The 20,164-nt window shown below is 43.2% G+C and overlaps 1 protein-coding gene across 5 annotated transcripts in view; it reads right to left on the reverse strand.

Annotated features, from left to right (window-relative positions):
* Positions 1-1,101: 1,101 nt before the first annotated feature.
* The window catches only part of cspg5a (chondroitin sulfate proteoglycan 5a), a 45,731-nt gene continuing 26,668 nt past the window's right edge, over positions 1,102-20,164 (reverse strand). Inside the window, exons 3-6 of one of the 5 annotated variants that reach the window (XM_041044716.1) lie at positions 16,788-16,976; positions 9,816-9,891; positions 6,227-6,283; positions 1,102-1,899 (exon numbers count right to left, since the gene is read on the reverse strand). In XM_041044716.1, the coding sequence (XP_040900650.1) occupies positions 1,732-1,899; positions 6,227-6,283; positions 9,816-9,891; positions 16,788-16,976 (490 nt within the window). In that variant the 3' untranslated portion in view covers positions 1,102-1,731. Of the gene's footprint in view, positions 1,900-6,226; positions 6,284-9,815; positions 9,895-16,787; positions 16,977-20,164 lie in introns of all 5 variants that reach the window. The other 4 variants (XM_041044715.1, XM_041044719.1, XM_041044717.1 and 1 more) reach the window with 4 other exon arrangements.

Genomic DNA, 20,164 nt, shown 5'->3' on the forward strand with positions numbered 1-20,164 from the left:
GAAGCGTCTCTGGAGGCAGGAAACATGCAGAAGCAGCAGACTGGTTCCTGGTGTTTGTCATGATTTATGAGCTGTGAAGACAATATTCCTAAAATTCTAAGTCACATTACTGACTATCTATCTATCTATCTATCTATCTATCTATCTATCTATCTATCTATCTATCTATCTATCTATCTATCTATCTACCTCTTTCTGCACCACTTTCATGCTTCGAATGCAACAAAAAAGTGCAAAGGTGTTGTATTTCAAATGATGGGTCAAAGTACAGTAAGATTTTTAAAATTTAAATCCACATTCATCAAGTTGACAAAAAATCTTATCATGAGCTCCACTTGTTTCCTTATTCTACAGTTTTCAGCCACATTTCTATGAAATTCTGATCATATGATAGGAGCTAAACCATCTCCATGACAACTGAACCCACTCCATCTGTCAATAAAGGCCATGACATGTGGCTAAAAGCTCTGGAACAGCCAAATAAGTGGAACCTGCGTCATTTTCAAGGTCAAGAATGAACTTTAAAGCTCAGCATAATCATCATCTTGTGACAGGCAGAGGATGATATGATTCTCATAACCTGAAGCAAGACAACAAGCCTTTAACAGTAATATAATCTATGGAAAACAGCTACTTCCTGCTGCATGTAAACCTGACTGTGTGTGTATGTGTTTGTCTGTGTGTGTGTGTGTGTGTGTAAGCAGGGAAACACGTGTATGACGAGGATCTAAGAAGCTGCGTTCAAAGCCATGCAGAGAGCGTCAGAGTTCAGGGGGGAAAGATGGGGCTGGGAGGGCGGGAGTGCAACGCCGAGGAAAACACAGGATCCACAGAGGTCATGTTAAAAAGGTTTATTTCAACAACTGTCTGTATCTCGTTTGTTTATTCTCTGTTCGAAGTCCCAAAAAAGTACAAAAAAACAAAAACAAAAAAACAAGTACATCAAAGGATTAGAAATCACATCAATGAAAATCAAGACACATTGTGTTGCTTTTTTTTTTTTTAAATCAATCCAAGCAAATTTTTTTTTTCCAATATTTATACATACTCACTGGATTAGTCAGACAAACATCAAAACCTCTCAGTAGCTTTATCTTAACATTTCTTTTTTTTTTTTTTTACAATGACGTTTTACGTACGTTTTAAACTTCTGTATGATTTCTTTCTTTTTACAAAATACACCAATGCAGGCAGGGGAAGGTGTGTATGTGTGTTTACATATAAGCGTGTTTATGTTTTCATCTTTTCACTGAATATGTATGTTCACTATGTGTGTGTATGTGTGTGTGTCTGCGTGTGTGCGTGTGTGCAGGTAAGAGAGATAAGGAAGAGGAGAGTGACAGCAACAAGGGGGGGCGGGGCTGCGAAACAGGGGAGTGAGTGGATGTACGGAGGAGTTGCAAGGCGGCGGCAAGGTGAGGCTGGCGGGGGCGGGGTTACTCTCAACTTGGGCAGTGGCGGTGGTGGTGGTGGCGGTGGTGGTGTAAGTTTTTTGCAGCGGCTCAGGCTGCTTGGTGGCAGTGTTGCCGTGTCAGAGACGGTTGCAGACTGGGTTGGTTGGCTGGTACGTTGGCAGGCTGGTTGGTGGTTTGGTTGACCGGTTAGGGGCACTCGGCAGCGGACGGACGGACGGAGAGCAGGGAGGGGTTTTTGGGGGGGCTCCCGTTGCCGGTGCACCTCATCGTTTTCAGAGTTGTGTTGTCAGGTTGCTGGGTTGTTTTGTTTTTGTTTTCACATCATGTTGTTCTGCAGTGAGTTTACCTCAGAGGAGTTCTCCTCACCCAGGACCTTGTGGTTCTCGTGCTTGGGGGTCAGAGAGTTGTGGATGTTGAGGGAGTCGTCCTCCTTGGGCGGGGCCTTCACCGGGTCCTCCAGCTTGTTCTGGGAATTAGGATCATCCTACCCATGAAGGGGTGGAGGTGGAGAGGTGGGGGTAGAAAGTACAGTTAGAATCACAAAGACAGGTACGCCACTTGACAGGTAGCAACTTTGACACTGCCGATGGGTGGAAAACCAGAAAAGCAGCCCTTTGTCCCAGGAAACCATGTCCGTATTGGACAATTCTGCATTTCACACTTTACATCCAGTGCCAATGTTCACTGCCAATTTGGGAAGTAGCGTGTCCTTTAAGTGGCGAGGTGGAGGGTAACGGTGTGGGGGTTGTGTAATGGATGGGTGTGTAGTGCCTCTGACTTCCTTGCTGAAGCCTGGAGTCAGTGTTGTGTCACAGACCTGCAGTTATTACCACAGTGTTTCCTTAATCTTACCCGAGTGTTTTAGTTGCCTAACCCTAACTATTCCTTAAGCACAGTGTATTTGCCATGAGCATCATCTTTCCCATGCACAGATATTGTATAAAGCAAAAAACTTTTGAAAACTTTAGCACTGAACGTAATCGAGTGTCCAGCAGAATCATCCAACTGGTGACAGGGCTGAAACAAAGATGAACTTTGGCTTCTGAAAAATCCCAGAGCTTCGGATTTGTCTTTAAATTCATGCATTTTTTCCATGTTCCACCTTCATGCTTTAAAGAACATCACCAGCGTGTTTGCAGGTTTTAGCTCCTTAACTACAAATCTTTGCTTCACATTTCCACTAGTCATTTTTGAATGCTTGCTTTACAGTTACAGATCTTTGTATCTATTGTTCCAGGTAGCTTCTGATTTCCATTCATTTCTGTTTAGTGTTAAAATCAATCAACAAACTCATGAAACTTGCCTGCGTGGTGTACTCCATTACAGTGACTGAACTGATTTGTGTCAAGTAACTCGAGAACCCACTGAGAAATTACATGGCACAGAAATGAATGGAAACTAATGAGAAGCTGGAACAACAGAAAAATTAATTCAACTTTCTAAAACACAGCACGGCAGCAGGGTTTGGTGATTTCAAATATACTTGATTTGAAGTATAAGGGCTAAAACTAAAAGTTAAATAACTAAGACACTGGTTTGATCCTTTAGAGACCGTCAGAATGCAGCAAGATACCAGAAAATATTTGACAAAATAAAGCTGTAGCGGTTGTATTGTCACAACAAGCAAAAGCCTGTTTCAAGATCCACCATTTCAGTGGTTTGGAGGCTCCACTGTTTGATAATCATCATGCTCGACTAGCATGTTGAGTTTGGTTGAGGAGACAGCGAGGTGAACTGCATGAGCGACACAACCCACCCTCCCCACCGCCACTCCCCTGTTCAGGCAACCCAGGAAACACATGCACATCCACATGCAAGACCCTCGCAACACACCCAGTGTAATCGCTCATGCAGAAAGCCCTATCTCCCTCTGCTTCACCTCCTTTTATTTTTTCCATTTATTGTCCCAAAACAAAACAAAGCAAAACAATATTGGACACAAAAAAACTGTCCGCCCTGGCCAATTATCTGTGGGTACCACCGTCATACATACCCAAACAGTTGCTGGGGGGAAAAAAACGTGTTTTCGAGGTTTTAGTTTAAGTCATCTGAATTTAATTAAGGTCGGGGGGGAACAATTGATTGCAGAGTCCATTTTAGCTGTGTTTTTCCAGCCTCTTATCCCCATTAATATTGCATGGCATCATCGACCCTGCTGCGCCGAGGCATCCTGGGGCGTCCGTCTGTGCCTCTTTGTCAACAGCACGCCCATACAGACAGACAGACACACACACAGGCGGAGTGTGGTGAGATAGACACAGTCATTCAGACACACAGGTTGGCACATTCACACACACGTGCACACACACAAACAAACACACACACACACACTCACACACACGTCAAATTCCAGACCCTGAGGCCTGTGCCATTTACAAACACACCCTAATTGAATGTTTGCGTTTGAATTCAATGGCACTTTTAGAAAAGGAAGAGCAGTGAGAGCATTTACCCGCTGGCTGTTGGCCTAGATAGTAACTTCAGGCAGGACGTGTGGATACGTCACTTCCATGGTTACGGGATAGGGGCCCTCTGTCCTCCCGTCAGCGTGAAACTGGAAAATGTTTGTTGTTTGTTGGATTTCATTGTTGTTGTGCATGGGTGGAGGGGAGGCGGGCAGTGGGTGGGAGGCACAGAGTCACGAGGACTTTAGAGTAGGTGTCATTTTGGGGGTGTGGGAACAGAGATAAACAGGGTTCTGATGATGATGATGATGATGGAGGCACACGGACAGTTCCTAATGTCCTTTTGTCTTTCAGCGGGCTGTTAAGGGTGGAGCGAAAGTTTGCTAATAGATGTTACATGATGAATTTAGGCACCAGGCAAGAATCTTTGGGTTAATTTTAAGATACAGGCAGAAATATCATCACTGCTGAATTGTTTTACGCGAGAATGGTGCTGCTCTGTCCAGAGACACAGCAGAAGCTCTTAGAAAACACAGCACATGGGAAAAATCTCCTCCCACATATTATTCTTATTATTATGTGTAGAAATGTTTATGTGATAATAACATTTTTAGATTATTGTGAATAACAAAGACGAGATTTAAGTTAAGTTAAAAGAAAGAAAATTTACTTCGCCGGAAGTGACGGGGCTTATGAGAGATGTGGTCCTAAATTTGAGGTTGTATGATTTTATCTTCAAATCGTCCTGATCACACTGAACAGAAATTACGCCATAGTGTCAATTGACTTGACAATGACAGAAGTATATGTGTGTTAAAAATGAGAGGTGTAGCACAACGTCCTTCTTATTTGCCTGTAGTTGGAGTCACTGTTCAGACAGGTGTTCTCAGAGTTTGTGTTTTCCTCTCGATCAGTATTTTCTCTTCAGCTGTTTCCCTGCAGCTGATTAAATATGTTTTGCATTTACGGTGTTTGGGAAAGTCAGCGTGCTTAGGCACATACACTTGAGGTTAAAATATTTGTATTGGCGTGTGTGTTCATGACTGTATATTAGCCGGCCTGAACTTTGCGTGTGTGTGCGTATGAGTGTGTGTGTGTGTGTGTGTTATATACTTGTTTGTGTTTATTGACTGGCTCTTTTTCTCTGAGAATACAATATGTGTCTATATTAGATGTGTGTTTGCATTCAACAGTGTGTTTGTGTCAGGTTTGTATGCACACTGCACACGTGTTTGTGTGGAGTGCAGAGGAGTAAGAAGACGAGGTCATTATGCTGTTTGTTTGTTTGTTGTTTTTTTTAAAGGTCCTGCATAAGTCGTGCATATCACTGCAGCAAAGTGAGGAATTAAACCACTGGAGGTCAGCAAAACTAAGACTTTTAGGGGGTGTTGAGTTAGTCCTTAACAAAATCCAAAATCAGGTCCTGTTTGTCTTAAATTAAATTTCAAATGAATAAATAACAAAAAAACAGCTTTCATCTGGAATCTGGTCCCAGAATTTTCTGTTCTCCCTGCATAAAGGATCACATGAATAGATTCAGATTAAAAGGACAATTTACACATTTTTTGGGACACTTTTTTGTACACTTGCACAGCGTGCCTGGAGCGTCTGGTCTTTAGGGTCAATTAAGTTATGATCAGTCAGCCTGAGAGCCGATTCAGTCAATGGAAATGAAATCCTCTTAGAAATTACAGCCAGCTCTGCCCGCTCAATTCATTTTCTGTGTTGAATTTATTTAGTATTGACAAAAAAAAACAACAAAAAACCACAACAATTCAATTTCACCGTTTGCTGCAGAGGAAAGAATGTGGCTGGACTCTGCTGAATTACTGTGGAGGGAAGACTGAGGACAAGCAGGTTCAATCTCCTGCAGTGAATGAAACACAAAGCGTTCTGTTACTGTGTTATCGTGCAGAGATGACTGTATGTATGTGTGTGGGGCGGAAGTGGTACCACAGCTGTCAGGTGTGACAAGGTCCTCACAAGGTCAATACATTTCTGCAGCAGGACCAGTGCAGTTTTGTTTATGATTGGCTTTTAGATTTTACCACCAGGCTCTACAGCTTTACTGTGTGTTAAAGGGCAATTTCACACAACTTTCATGATTTTATCTCTGCGGGGGCTTTTTGAGACAGTTTGAACGCCAAACTAAAGATGGAGTTATTTTGTGAGACTTGGCAAAACTCCCTCTGCAGGAGATCATCATCACTAATAATATGTTCATGTGTTCCTTTAAGTTGTTTTGTTTTTATTTATTTGGTGGGTGGAGGTAGGACTCGGACTGGACTCGGTCCACTGGAACTTGAGAAAAGGTGATTGACAGGGCCACAGTAACAATGAGAGAGCTGTTTGGGAAGGTGAGAGAGGTGGGGGCGGGACTATCTGACATTTGGGATTTGGTCTTACCTCACAGTCGGACTCCTCTTTGGTCTTACACTCCCAGGTGTATCTGCTCATGGTTTTCTGAGGGGAGGGGGATGGGGCAAAGGGTTATACTCCTCAAAACCATTCAAGGCATCCTCAGAGAAAGACAAGACAGAGACGGACAGCGAAAGACAGAGGATGAAGAGAGATTGATCGAAGTGGACAGAAAGAAAGAAGGTGAGTGGGAGGGGCGGCAGATCAGAGACGATACAGAGAGATTAAGTAGCAAGAAAGATGGAGAGAGAAGGAGGAGACAGACAGGAAGAGATAGAGGCAGACAGATAAAATAGACAGAGAGAGATTGAGTGTCGGAGACCAACAGTAGGAGACTTCCTTTCAGATGACAGCTGATATTCCCAGCTGGCTACAGTGTCTCTGAGGTAACACAGGCTCTGTTCAAACACAGACTCTCTGGTGCTGCCTGGCTGTTATTCTGCATTACCACAGTAAATACAGCTTTGGATATTGCTGCTGAGGTTCTGAACCATAGTGACACAGACACTGGGCTGTTAGTTTGGAGGGGAGTTGGGGTTATTTGCTTTATTAGTGAATGTATTTTAGGGAAATGGGTTGGTATGGTTTTTGGTTTTTGGAAGCCCGTGTGTCTCGATGAGTTTTGTATGTGGTTGGAAAATGTGTTAGAAAAATAAACCTGGGTTGAATAGTAGTTGGAAATATTTCTGTTCTATTTGTTTTAGGTTAAAATGGTTGAAGAGAAAGGCAAAATAAATCACACCTGGACCTGGAAAACCAAAAGAGAGGTCATCGATCGATGCTTAAACACCTTCTTCTGACTGAATTAATTCATTTATAGGGTTGGATTTCAAAACTACTCACTCTGGATCAATATCCAGTCCATTTATCAAATTCAAATCCTTTCAGTGGTCTCACTGAATCTATTTAAGTGTACCCTTAATAAATTAGCAACGTAAATAATTAACGTTAGTAACAGCTCGAGCCTGCAACCTGAAAAAAGATGTGTAATGTTGCTAAACTAACTTTCACACACCTTATTTTTCACAAGTTCCTTGTTCCAGATAGTGATGGTCCAGATTCAGCTCTGTTAAGCTTTAATTATCAATATGCATGGAACCACAGCACTGAAATTAGCTGCTGCACAACAAAAACACACAGCCCACTCGTTACAGTGGAGTGGTGTAACAGAGTGATGCTTCTTTCTTTAACAAACAATCTTTGGCTGAGCACACACAGAGACGACACGGACATTAGCCAAATTTCATTTTGGTGTCTTTATAAGTTTATTAGTTACGGCTGATGTATAAAAAGGAAAAAGCGATGGTCACAGCTGGCTAAAGATGAGAACACTGCTTTTTGCTTTTTGAGCATTTTCTTCCTCATAAATCATTTATGAAGCTGAGTTTTTTTTTTTTTTTTTGAAAATCTACAAACCTGCTTTGTTTGCGAGCCTGAAGTTTTGCCTTTCTTTGCACACTGGTACATTACTGCCATCAGCTGATCAGAGAGATGGCATGAAACTGACTGTACGCATGGCATCGGCCACATGTTCCTCATGTGTGCGTGTGTATCCTCACACGTGATACAAACAATACAGGGAGCTGCTCATCAAAACACAGCATCACTAGTGGCCAGAAACCTTTGAGTGTGAGTGTAAAACAAACTATCTGAAATATTTACAAATGCTATTCAATCCAGTGGACGAGCGGCGATTTCAGGGCCTGTTAAACATGGGCAGTATAAAGTTAGCAAGTTGACATTTTAGAGATGTTGTTAGAAGGTGATGACGGGTGTTTTTTTACTACTGTTTTACGATTTCTTGTCTGTCAGGGTAGTGAAAATGGTTTTTAACTGTGGTTACAATAAGTATATGACATGCTTTTCCTCTGTAGAAACGAGAAATATAAAAAAAAACTGTTGAGCTACGATGAAAGAAATGAGGATTATAGAGAAACAACTAGTTGCTGTGGCTTTACCAGTGAACAAAACTACTGATGGAGTTGTTAGAGGGTGGTACCACATCTTAAAGACACTGAAATTTCAAATGCAAATGAAAACAAAACAAACTCTACCTCAGTTGTAGCACTAGAACTACCCATGCAGCTACGACTGCGCCGACTCTACTAGCTACCCATGCTTCGGTTAGTGAGGCACCTGTCGGCTCTCTGCCGCCACCTGCAGGCAGCAGTGAGGTGTTGCATCTCAGATGTTTATCCTGATTGTCCCGACCTTTTCTCATAAATCTCCCGCACCTTTAGCTTACCTGCTTGTGACATCAATCCTGCCCCCCCCCACCCAGAGAACCAGATTACCATTCGGACCAATCATAACAGTCCCTCCCACACCCCCCACCCATTTTCAGGATAAACAAGTAAAGCAGAACATTTTGTTAAAAGTACAGACTTGTAAACAAATAGCAAAGCAGAGCTGCAGTGGCTCACATGGCCACTGGATGGCACATGTTAGCGAAAGAGCGGCCATGCCATGACACACTGATGCAAGAGGTGATCAGAGAGAGAGAGCAGGTCAGAAAGACACAGGGTGGGGAGGAGGTCGCAGCAAAGGACTGTGGGAGTTTTCTCGTACAGAGCTCAGGTTAAAGCCAGGCCGGGTTGCTACCTGCACCAGTGTGTAAATGTTTAGTCTGCATAGTTTCAGCGGGTATTTAACCTCTAACCCCAGCTGTGTTAGTGCCCTGATTCATCCACTGAGCTCATTTATGCTGCATCTGCTCGTTGTCAGCATGTAATCATGTGTCAAAACAAATTAGTGGGATGTTGTTTGACGTCCTAAAAATAACTGGTTGAGGATTAAGACTTGATTTTTCTAAACACTTTCACCTTTACATTTAAAAAAATAAAAAACAACAGCAGCTGCTCGCTGTACAAAACCTGAACTCATTCTACGTATGGTCATCTCTTGTGTGTGTGTGCGTGTGTGTGCGTGCGTGTCACCTTCCTAACGGGATCAATAAGCAATAAACCAGGAAACTAAATCAATAAACACGATGAAACTCTGAGGCTCGACAGCCGTTGTGTCGCCATGGTAACAGGTTGCAAGGGTCCAGTCTCTCCTCAGGCGCTTGTTTCTTATGAGGCGTTACAGTATACACCAAACCTCCTGCCAGGGCACGCACACACACACACACACACACACACACGCACACTAACAGGCTGAGAGAAGAAGAACCTAAATTTGTGCAGCAGAAAATATTTTTCTCCATCGTTTTCGTTGTCGTACTACAACAAAAACGATGTCTGTCTACAGTGTCTCTGTGGACATCCATCTACCATTCCTCCCATCTCTTGCATTCAGATTTCACCCACCACCAGAGAAAACTCCCACCATCCGTCCTCACACTTTGACCCCACCCGTCCCCCTCCTTTATGTTTAGCACCTCGGAGTATCGGAGTATACTCATGCCCATGCATTAGAGGGAGAGTCAAGGAGCCCGGGCTTGGGGGGTAGGGGGGGATGCAGAAAAAGGGGTGAGAGAGAGAGGCGAGAACCACGTTACCTGACAGATAATGTTATCATAGTAAGCCAATGCACGGGCATGAGGGACGTTAGGAGGGGTGTCGCACAGTTTCCTTACATTTGGGTGGGAGCCCTCAGCGATGGTGGACAGCGAGAAATTATCATTGTGCTGCTCCGATGAAGGCCGGTACTTACTGCTGGGTGTTGGAGGATGGAGGAGGGGTGGAGAGGGAGGAGGAGAGGATGTAGAGAGGAAGATGAACAACAAGTGGAGGAAAATAAACGAGGTGAGGTGTGAAGTAGAGGGAAAAAAGTTTCAGGGAAGTTTGAGGAAGAGAGTTGGAGAGGAGGCGAAGCAGGAGAGAGGGAAGAAATAAAAAGATTGTAGGGAGGTGAAGAAGAGGAGGAAAGGATTTGGGAGATTTAGAGCAGAGATGGATGGAAAGGAAAAGTGTGTAGAGGTGAAAAAAGAGGAGAGGGACGATGTGGAGAAATTAAGGGAACATGAGGGGGGAAGAGGACAACAGAGAATTTGGAGATTTAAAGTGGAGCAAGGTGGTGGAAGGTGAAAAGGGAAAGTTAACAGAGAATATTGGACATTTAGAAGACGCACATGATCACGAGGGGAGACACAGAAGATGAGGAAAGAGGGGGCCAGTAAAAAGAGTAAAAGAGGGGAATTACGGAGGACAGATAATAAAAAAAAAGGTTTGGAGTGGAAGAGTGTGAGCCAGTTTGAGGATTTGAAGAAGATCCAGGAGGATGAAGAAGGAAGAATAATGAAGAGTTAGGAAGAGATGGAGGAGAAACGACAACATCACAGCAGGTGATGATCCAAAAAGTGAGAGAAGAAAAAAAGACAATGGAGACAACCCAAAAGGACAAAGATAAAGAGATGAAAAAAATAAACAAAGAATGGACAATGAAACAAAGGGGAAGAAAATGAGAAGGAAGAGATTAGAAAGGACAAAAGAGGGCGAGAAAAAGGACAAATTTAGGAAAAAGATTATATAGTTAAAGAAAAGACAGAAAGAAAGAGTTGTCAGAAAAAAAGGAGGGGGAGAAAAAAAGCAAGAAAGCAGAATTAGTTTGACAGCAAGTTTACGTCTTCTGTTTGTGAATTAGCAAACAGAAAAATAAACAGACAAACATTTTATCTGTGATGCAACAAACTAAGAACAAATAGTTTCATTTTCAACCGTTAAATTTAGATGACCTGGTTTTTACGTGTCTCTAAAATGAGCTTCTAACAGGTATTAATCGGAAATGTTCAAGCGCTCACTCTGTAAAATGTTCAATCGTTCAATCAACTTTGTGTTTCTCAGATGTTGGACTCAACACGGTGGCGCACTGGGGATTGATCACAGACAGTGTCATTCATCATCTAATCTGATCAATGGGACAGTCTCCTGAAAACCTGTTGAACTACTTTAAAACAGGCAAAACAAACACACTTTCTTTTCATCTCTTCAGCGAGGCATCGAACTTTGGGAGCTCCCATCCGACTGACTTAGACTTAGCTCTTTGAATTTCGTCCTCTTTCTTCTTCGTCTCCGACTTCTCAAAGGGAAGAGATGTTAAGTCTCAGGGACAGAATAGGACGATAACTTTGACAAGTGTTTTAGTTTTGTCTCCCCTCTCTCGTTAAACCTTCTTGTCACGTATGAAACAGATGTCATTTGTCCCCTCACCAAATAAACCTTTACTTACATTTAAAGATACAAAAAGACAGACACTGTCTTCACTGCCCCCATCACACACTCTAGTTAAAGAGGCTGTGATCAACTGCCTGCTCAGAACGTGCCCGTCTCTCTGATCCACGTGATCATCTATATTTATAATTCATGAACGCCGTGTCAGGACAATCAGAGACGAGATAGTAACGAGACGGAAACAGACAGAGAAATTTGTTCCACCACCATCAAACTCTAACAACAGAAACCAGCTTTGGACCTCTCACTCTGCTACACTCTGCTGCCCTCACCCTACATCACCCCCCTGTACAATGGCAATTTGCAGTGGTTTTTCTACAGATTAAAAAAACTGTTAATTTAACATGTTAATTTGTGAGATTTAGAAACACTGAAAGGTGGTTCATGTTACCTTTGGACACAGCTGTGTCCCCCTGTTTTCAGTCTTTGTGCTAAGCTAAGTTAGTCAACTGCTGGCAGCTTCACAATCACCGTAGAGATATGAGAATCCAACAAGCCCTCAAAATTAAACTACGAAATTAGCTGTTTGTCCAACACAAGAATTTTCTGACAGGATAATTGTAAATGTCTGTGACGTCTGAAAGCATTAAAAGTCTCTCAGCTTAGGGGACCTTCACTGTCACAGTTACAGTAAATGGGGTTAAGGAATCATGGTCGTGTTTAAAAGAAACCAGCGTTGCCTGTAATTTAGAGGAAGTGTGAAACAGCAGCGTTCAACCTTTTTTTTTATGCATCCATCCACCCCGATCTGCTGTCTCCGCTGTCTTTATGGCTCTGTATCAACGTCCCCCGACTCCTGACTTCATCATAATCACAGCTGCTCGAGAGCTTTTGTCATTTGAATGTAAACGTAAATTCATGCAGCCGCGACGAACTTAACGCACAGAGTATCTCGGTGTCAGGAGCTGCACTGATTTAAGCTGCTGATTCAGTCAGTGATGATGGTGATTCAGTTCAAATTTAAGATTCAGTCAAAGACTTTTTTTTTCTAACACCTCTAATTTCAGGGACTTTATACCGAACATTTACATAACAGAGAAAATCAAAATTCCGTTAACAGACTGATGAAGCCAGACGTGATACAGATTCTGAGATGTCTCATAACGAGGAAGCATCCATCTTTTCCTGCCTCCCTCCTTCAGTCGCTTTTTATTTTCTCTCTCCATCTTTGACCGGGATGTTGGGTCTGATCTCAACTGCGGCAGAGAAGCACTGCGACTGCAATTACCCACAGCAGATGGGGGAGTGTGGGAGTCTCATGTATTCATGAGCCTTGTCAGCAGTGCACACACACACACACACACACACACACGCTCCTCTGAATGTGTCATGCTGAGCTTTTTTCTCTCTTATTCCTCCTTCTTTCACTTTCTCTTTCCCTCTCTCCTCTCCCTCCTGCAACAGTTCCTCCTTCACTCCCCCCCTCCCCCATTTCATTCTGCCCTCCTTTTTACTCCTCTTATCTGTCACCCTCCCCCTCCTCCTCCTCCTTCTCCACCTCCTTCTCCTCCACCTCCTTGTCCACCTCCTCCTCCTCCTTCTTGCTCTTCTTCGATTTCTTTTAGCCGACCACTTGATGAGGCTGTGTTGTCTCTTTTGTGCTGCAACCTGCTGCTACACACACACACACACACACACACACACACACCCCTCAGGTCGCACAGCTGTATGTAGGTCAACCCCGCCTCCCTCTGTTTCTCCCTCCCTCCCCCCACTCCTGTTCAGACTGCCCTACTTTCAGCTGGATCCAGAGTACCAATGACATCACCCTTTTCTCCTTTTTTATTCATTTCTGCTTGCTAGCATTACAGCTGCTACTGACAACACCAGTGTCCCTCCTCACCCTCATCTTCATCACCCATAATCTCCTCCACCGTGACTGGCACGTTAACCTTCCCGGTCGAGGTAAAAATAGAACTGGTGAGGGATTCTGGTGTTGAGGATTTGGCGCTTTGGTTCACATTTGCATCCACGGTGCTCGATCGCCGGGCTGCTGCTCATCCACGACGACTCTGTTGCTAGGGAGATTGCCGCTAAAGCACCGGCACTGGCAAAGCCGAACCAACCCCGCCGCCCCTTTTATGTTCAATCCAGCACTTCAATCAGTCTGTCACTCTCGCTCTCTCCCTCACTTATTCAATCCACGTCCCTCTGACAGTCCTGTATATTTCACACATAAGGTTCTCCAGGGTTCTTTAATGGTTCTGTGGTTGGGGTTCAAACTGGTATGTCTTGATTCTGAGAACCATTTGATAATATTAGAATGCCTTATCATGTACAGGTCTGCAGATCAATAGCTTTCAGTCTCAATAGTGATCATGTGTTGCCGAGTTTGACTAAATTCCACATTTCACAAAGATCAGCAAAAATAAAAACTGAAGGAAAAACTAACACTATTGTGAATTTTGGGTGGAAATTTATTTTTAGTTAGAGCTGAAAGATCCAAAAATGAGGAGAACAGGGATGAGGAGAACTTCAAATGGTTCCTTTCATTGCTGATGTTTCTGAAGAACTGTTCCTTCTGACATCATGAACATCATATACAGAACTATTTGAACTTGATGCTATAAACGTAACATCGAGGATATTTACAGCAACGTTTGAGCTTGATAGTGAACAAAACTCTTGAACCATGAAAACCTTTATTCTGTTTTATATTTTTTCCCCACTGCACCATTAATGCACAGAACCATTTACTTTCTACAGAACAAATGCAAAATGTTTTTACAACACTAAAGGTTGTATATGTAACCAGTGGAGCTTGATGCTGTGATAAAAGTCCTCAGTGCAAAAGCTCACGAAGCTGTAAAACCCTAAAGAATCCTGTCCTGGTTCCTTCACTGAACCCTGTTCCTCAGCGTACACCATCTCGTCTCCCTCATCTGTCTTGTCATCTAATTTTCCACCGGCTGGACGACATCAGCTCCCTGTGCTGCCCACCCAGTTTGCTCTTCCTCCTCCTGCATTCCATCATTGTCTTCCTCACTTGCTCACTATAAACCTCAGATACATCGAAGCCACCCCCCCGCCACACACACATCCCTCTATCAGGCTGTTCCAGTCTCTGTCTCCTGTCTTTGTCACCCCTCCCCCCATCTCCATCTTCTTCTGTCTCACAGACCCTCCTCATCCTCCCCAGTCTCCTCTTCCTCTTGTTCCTTATCGTCCTGTTTATCCATGTTTTTTTTTTCACCTCCGTTCCTTCCTTCCTGCCCGTTTCTCTGTTCTCTGACTCAGACTCTCATGTATTACCATTACGTTTGAGTGACAGTGCTTTTCTGAAAATAGGAAATAAAAAAATGGAGCAGGCGATCCTTGAAAATCCCAGAGGATCACACTCAACATTTTCTACTGTTTGGAAGGTATTTCCAAAAAATCGTTAAGTGTTTAAAGCTTAAAAATCTTTCCTATTGTGAAGGAGAGAATTTTTTTTGCGAGTAGATGGTTAAAGGAGGCTTTGGAGATTCTGGAAATAACTTAAAAACACTGAAAAATGTTATTAAATGACCTTCTAGGCTTTCCAAAGATTGAACTTTTTTAAGAAAATCAGATGCTGTAAAATTTAACAGCAGCAGAGATCACTGTTTTAGATCAGTGAATATTTTGAACAAGATACAAAGAGTAGAAATATGAAAATCTATTTCCTCCTCCTGTTGTGGTTGTGCAGTTGCCAAAATAACTCTACAGCAGCTGATAAGCACCAGGTTCAGTTCCTATCATACGACCTTGAGCACGGCACTGAACCGCTTTCGCTTCAGTCATTCTGAGTCATTCTTCCAGGAACTTGAATTGACAACTCTGAGATGAAGTTATTGTTGTGAAAAATAATTCCTGTGTTCGTGGCACAAAAGCCTGAACAGTCTCATCCTTCTCTCTCTTCCTGTGAAGGACACGTGCTGTTGTTTACTCCTCACGCCTTTATTCCTTTGCTGTTTCCCCCAACTCTCAAGCGTGACATTTTACGAAAGGTATCCAAGCTTGTCCCTGTGAGTGACTTCAGCTCTGCCGTGGTCATCAACTGCCTCATTTCCACACATTTAAACAGCTATTAAATAGCAAAACACTGCCCATTTAATTAAGATTAAAGCCCGCTGAATTAAATTGGCTTTGTGTTATTATGGGTGTGGAATTTAAAGCTGGAAGATTTTTTTTTTTAGAAAAAATACAACTGAAACAATTGTGTTGTAACAGAAGCTAACAGGTTCCCAAGATAAATCCAAGGAGATGAAAAGGTGATTAAAATGATAAGAAATCAAAATGTATATTGCTGTTGCAAAGTTACACAGACTTTTCTCTGACTTTCTTTTGAATTTGATAACGTGCTTGTGACTTTGTTCGGTGGGGTCACAATTTTTAACGTGAACAAACCAAAGAGCCTTTCCAAACATCAAAAATGTGTTTGTTGTTTACTTTGGGTTCCACGTGCGTCTGTTACAGACCGCCTTTCCCAAACCTTTCTCTACAGGAAGTTTCCCAAACCGGAGGGAAAAGCTGGTAAGTCCCACATCCGTGAAAAACTCTTTTTGGAATTTAAGCAAGGATTCCTTTCGATCAATTGGATTGACTGAATTGAACACGATTATGTGTCACATGCTCATTCTATTTATACTTCTAAACTTTCTGTCTCTAAGACTTATTTCTAGACTCCGCTGACGTATTGATTGAATTTCAGTGAGAGCTTAGAGCTGTTGATTCCGAGGCCTCGGCCTGCTTCAGATTTTATTTCTACCAAACTTCTTTTCCCCTCTGCTCTCTCTTTATCGACCCGTCTGTCTGTGTCATTCTCTAAACTTCACACTAAAAACAAGTCAGGGCAGCAGTTTGGCCCAGAGGCAGCGCCAGCCACAGAAACAAAGCTCTCTGGTTCGGTCTTTAAAATTGATGGGGGTAATGTACCACAGCCAAGACTCAGTACCTTCTGGGTAACTGATAATAAATCTGCCCCGTCACAATGCCTCTGAACATGGCACCGAAGACTTAACTTTTTAGTTTTGTTCGATTGATCTTTTAAACTTAGACAAATGAATCCACTGATTCAAAGACGAGTGTGACGCCTGCAGGGCACACAAAAACAAGATCTTGACAGATGTAGTTTCATTGGGGTTTCTGTATTTTTTCATCAGAAACTTGCTGCTTTGTGGGAAAGGAAAGGTCCTACATCTTTCTTTTTCTTTAAAATCCCTTGTTAGCCTTACATAAATCTAAGAAATACGAGCCAAGGTACAGCCTGACAGAAAGAGACGACAGATAATTGATAACTACTGAGAATACTTTCATGCCTTTTCTTTTTGAATTTGAAATGAATCGTGCTTCCAAACTCGATTAACTCCTTCCAGTTTTTAAATGATGCTTTCACTTGATTTTTTGTGGCGCCTCACCTGCGCTTGCGCAGCTTCTTGTTCTCCGTCTTGAGCACGTGGAGCTTCTTGGCAAAGCAGACGATGATCATGAAGAGCAGCAGGACCACCAGAGCCGAGGCGCCCACGGCCAGACACATCACCTGGAACTCTGTCACCACCGACTCGCAGCGGGCACCCTTGTGCCAGATGTAATCCTGGACGTTACATCTGAGTCAGAGACCGAGAAATAGGAGTGGACAGAGAGAACGGAGAGAGAGAGGGGTTGGAAGGGATAAAGATGGAGAGAAAAATCGGCGTTTGAGGAAAGAAACAGAGCAGAACAGAATGGTAGATGACAGAGGAAAAGTTTTGAAATTTGGAGACATCGCCGAGAGGAAAGAGGGAGAATGAAAAAGTAAGAGGTGTGAAATAAAATGAGGAATGAGCGCAGAGGAGGAGGGGAAAGAAAACAGAGAGAGAGAAACAAAAGAAGAAACGGTTAGTGGGCTTCTTGTGATGCTGAATTGTGTGTAAGCATGCATTCATAGCTAGGACATATATTTGGGCTGTAAGCATCGTTTAACAGTCAAGTATGCTTTGAACGTTCAGGATTTCCTCTCTGTTCCTCATTATCTTTAACTGCTCTGGTGCGGAATCTAAAAAGCTCTTCATATGTGGCTCAACATGTTGCGTGTTACATAAATCTTTAGTGTGATGGTGAAGTAATCGACTGCGGGCACGTTAGCAGGATGAGGGCCGACGGATTTTGAGTGACGTTTTATTCAAAAAAAGGATAATGTCACCACTTTGTGTGTCTGAAAATAGAAAATGGGGGGGAAAAAGGGCCGGGGGCGATTTTCTGGCTATAAACACACTCGCTGTCATATACAAACACAAACAGAGACTCTGTAAAACACACACATGCACACTCATAAAAGACATTTGTGCCTATAAGATCTAACACAATGCATATGTACATCCACGTGTATGTACATCATGGGCACATCAGAATCAGAAAAACTTTAATGATCCCTGCAGGGAAATTGCTTAATGTGGACACACACACACACACACACACACACACAGAAAAACTCACACAGCCGCCATCTGAGTCCCAGACTCCCTCCATAGCCGTCTGGCAGAGTACGGTGTCCGCCCGGGGACATAAACGACAGGCAGATGGCTTTGTCTACAGACTGTTTGGCAGTGTAAAACGGCAAATCTATTTCACCACTTAATGAGACTGAAACGCTGCTGAGCGACGCTGCCTCGCTGTCACATGAGTGGAAAAATGTGTGGCTGTGCATTTTTCTGACTCTGTGCCCACAGGAGCCGGTTTTAAACTATAGATGAAAAGACCTCAGCTGATTATGATGATGGCCTGTGTGTGGATAGTTTTACATTATGGGAGATACCTTTATCTTCTGTCTTGCTGAGTGTTAAATGATTGCCAGGTGGCATCTTGCTTCGGTGTATTTTTAAACTTTGGACTGATTCAGGCTAACTGTTTCCCCCGTTCCCAGTCTTTATGCTAAGCTAAGCTAATGAACTCATTCATGTCATCCAGGTCTCAGCAAGAAAGCAAATATGAGCAAACACGCGTTTCCTAAAATGTCGAGCTATGCCTTTAGATCTGCTGATGGGATAATTGCATGAATAAGCAGATGTGCATAAAGCTTGGTGATTGTAGACCCCCCCCCCCCCCCCCCCCCCTATACACACACAGAGATGAGGGAGCAGAAAGTGAATGGAGGTGTCGGGGTGTCAGGGCGTACGGCCGCTCCTGCTATGCCCTCTCCATGCTAAGCAGGCTCCTTTCACCGGCCGACTTCCTGTATCCTTCCTGAATCCTTGATGCTTTTTTTTTTTTGCCAGCTGAAGGGAAACAAGGGCAACAAGCCAGGAGACATTTTGAGTGTAAGTGTGAAAGAGTGAGAGCGATGATGCTTTATACCACATTTTCAAGGAGACTTCGATGCACTCAACCATCCTGCGTTCGTACAAAGAGGAGGTTTATGTAAGTCAGGGTTGGATGGAGGGGGAGGGATGCAAATGGAGATGGGGAGAGAGAGAAAGAGCGGGAGGTGCATAAAGATGACGGCGAGCAAGCGAGTGAGGATGTGCTGGTCGCCACGGCAACCCAGCTGAGCGACAAACGCAGCAGATGTGGCGCTGACATGTCATTCCATCACACGCACGCATCCTGGTGCAGCCGTTCAGAGGGACACGTCGCGTTTCAGCGGCTGGTGTCCGTTTCTTTTCTTTCTTCCTCTCTATTTCTTTGCTCCTCTCCATTTTTCCTCCCTCCCGCCCTCCCATCTCCCTCCTCTCTCCTTCATCCACCTCTTCCCTCCTGCACTTTGCCAAGCGCCTCCAGCTGAATCACGTCTCTGCTTTCAGTTTGTGCAACTGATTTTCTTTTTTCTCTTTCTCTGACATTAGGAGGAAAACACAGCAGTTCAAGGTGAATGTTTTATGAAAGGTTTATAAATAAAAGCTAGTGCTACCTGTGTATGCAAAGCCGGGTGTTTCTTATTTCTCTAAGTCACAGAGCTCCACCACTGTCCAAAGACCCAGACTAAGAGTCTACTCTAAAAACTATTGTCAGGCTGTGCTTAGGTGCTATGAGGAAAACGCTAACATGAGTATGATAACAGGATCAAAATGACAGCACTAACATGCTGATGAGGAGCAGCTGTAATGTTTACAAGCATGTTAGCATGATATCATTAACCAGACAACTTAGGATGATGGGAGTGTCACTAGTGTGAGCTGATCTGTGACTGAAAGGCCCAAGTTTGGGGAAATAGCCACGCTGTCAAAGCTATGAGGGCTGCAGAACACCGAATGAGGATCAATCCGCAGCTGAAAATAGTCCCCAATAAATGTACAATTTACGCCTGTTTGAGTTACATTTGCTAAAACTACAGTGCCCAGCTGTTTTGAGAAATTACAGCCTTTTTTAAAAGTTAAATTACATTCTGCTGTTTTTCTAAGATTTAAAATGACACATGGGGGTCTGACAGCAGCAGGAAAGGAAAGAAGGCCAGACAGTATAAATAAGACATTGCTGGCTCTGGTCTTTTCATGTAATTTGTCAATAATATAAAAAAAAAAACAGAATGACATTAGCCTTATCCATTGAGACTTCTGGAACATAGTTTAACAAACTGACACAAGAGGAAATATTTCTTGGCTGAATTTTAAAGCCAGTCTTTAAGAGTGGATTTCCTTCCCCAGAAGTCTCATGTCCAGGGCAGCTGCACAGAGCAGAAATGACTCCTCGCCAGAGACAAAAAAAAACTTCTCCTGTCAAACCTTTGTTTAACGTTAACAGCACTGACTCCTCTCTGGCTGAGGTGTGTGGACCCACTCTGTCCCCCTATAAAACCACAGCAGAGCTTTTTCCTCCCCAA

Source organism: Toxotes jaculatrix, chromosome 8 (assembly GCF_017976425.1).
Source record: "Toxotes jaculatrix isolate fToxJac2 chromosome 8, fToxJac2.pri, whole genome shotgun sequence".
Taxonomy (NCBI): Eukaryota; Metazoa; Chordata; class Actinopteri; family Toxotidae; genus Toxotes; species Toxotes jaculatrix.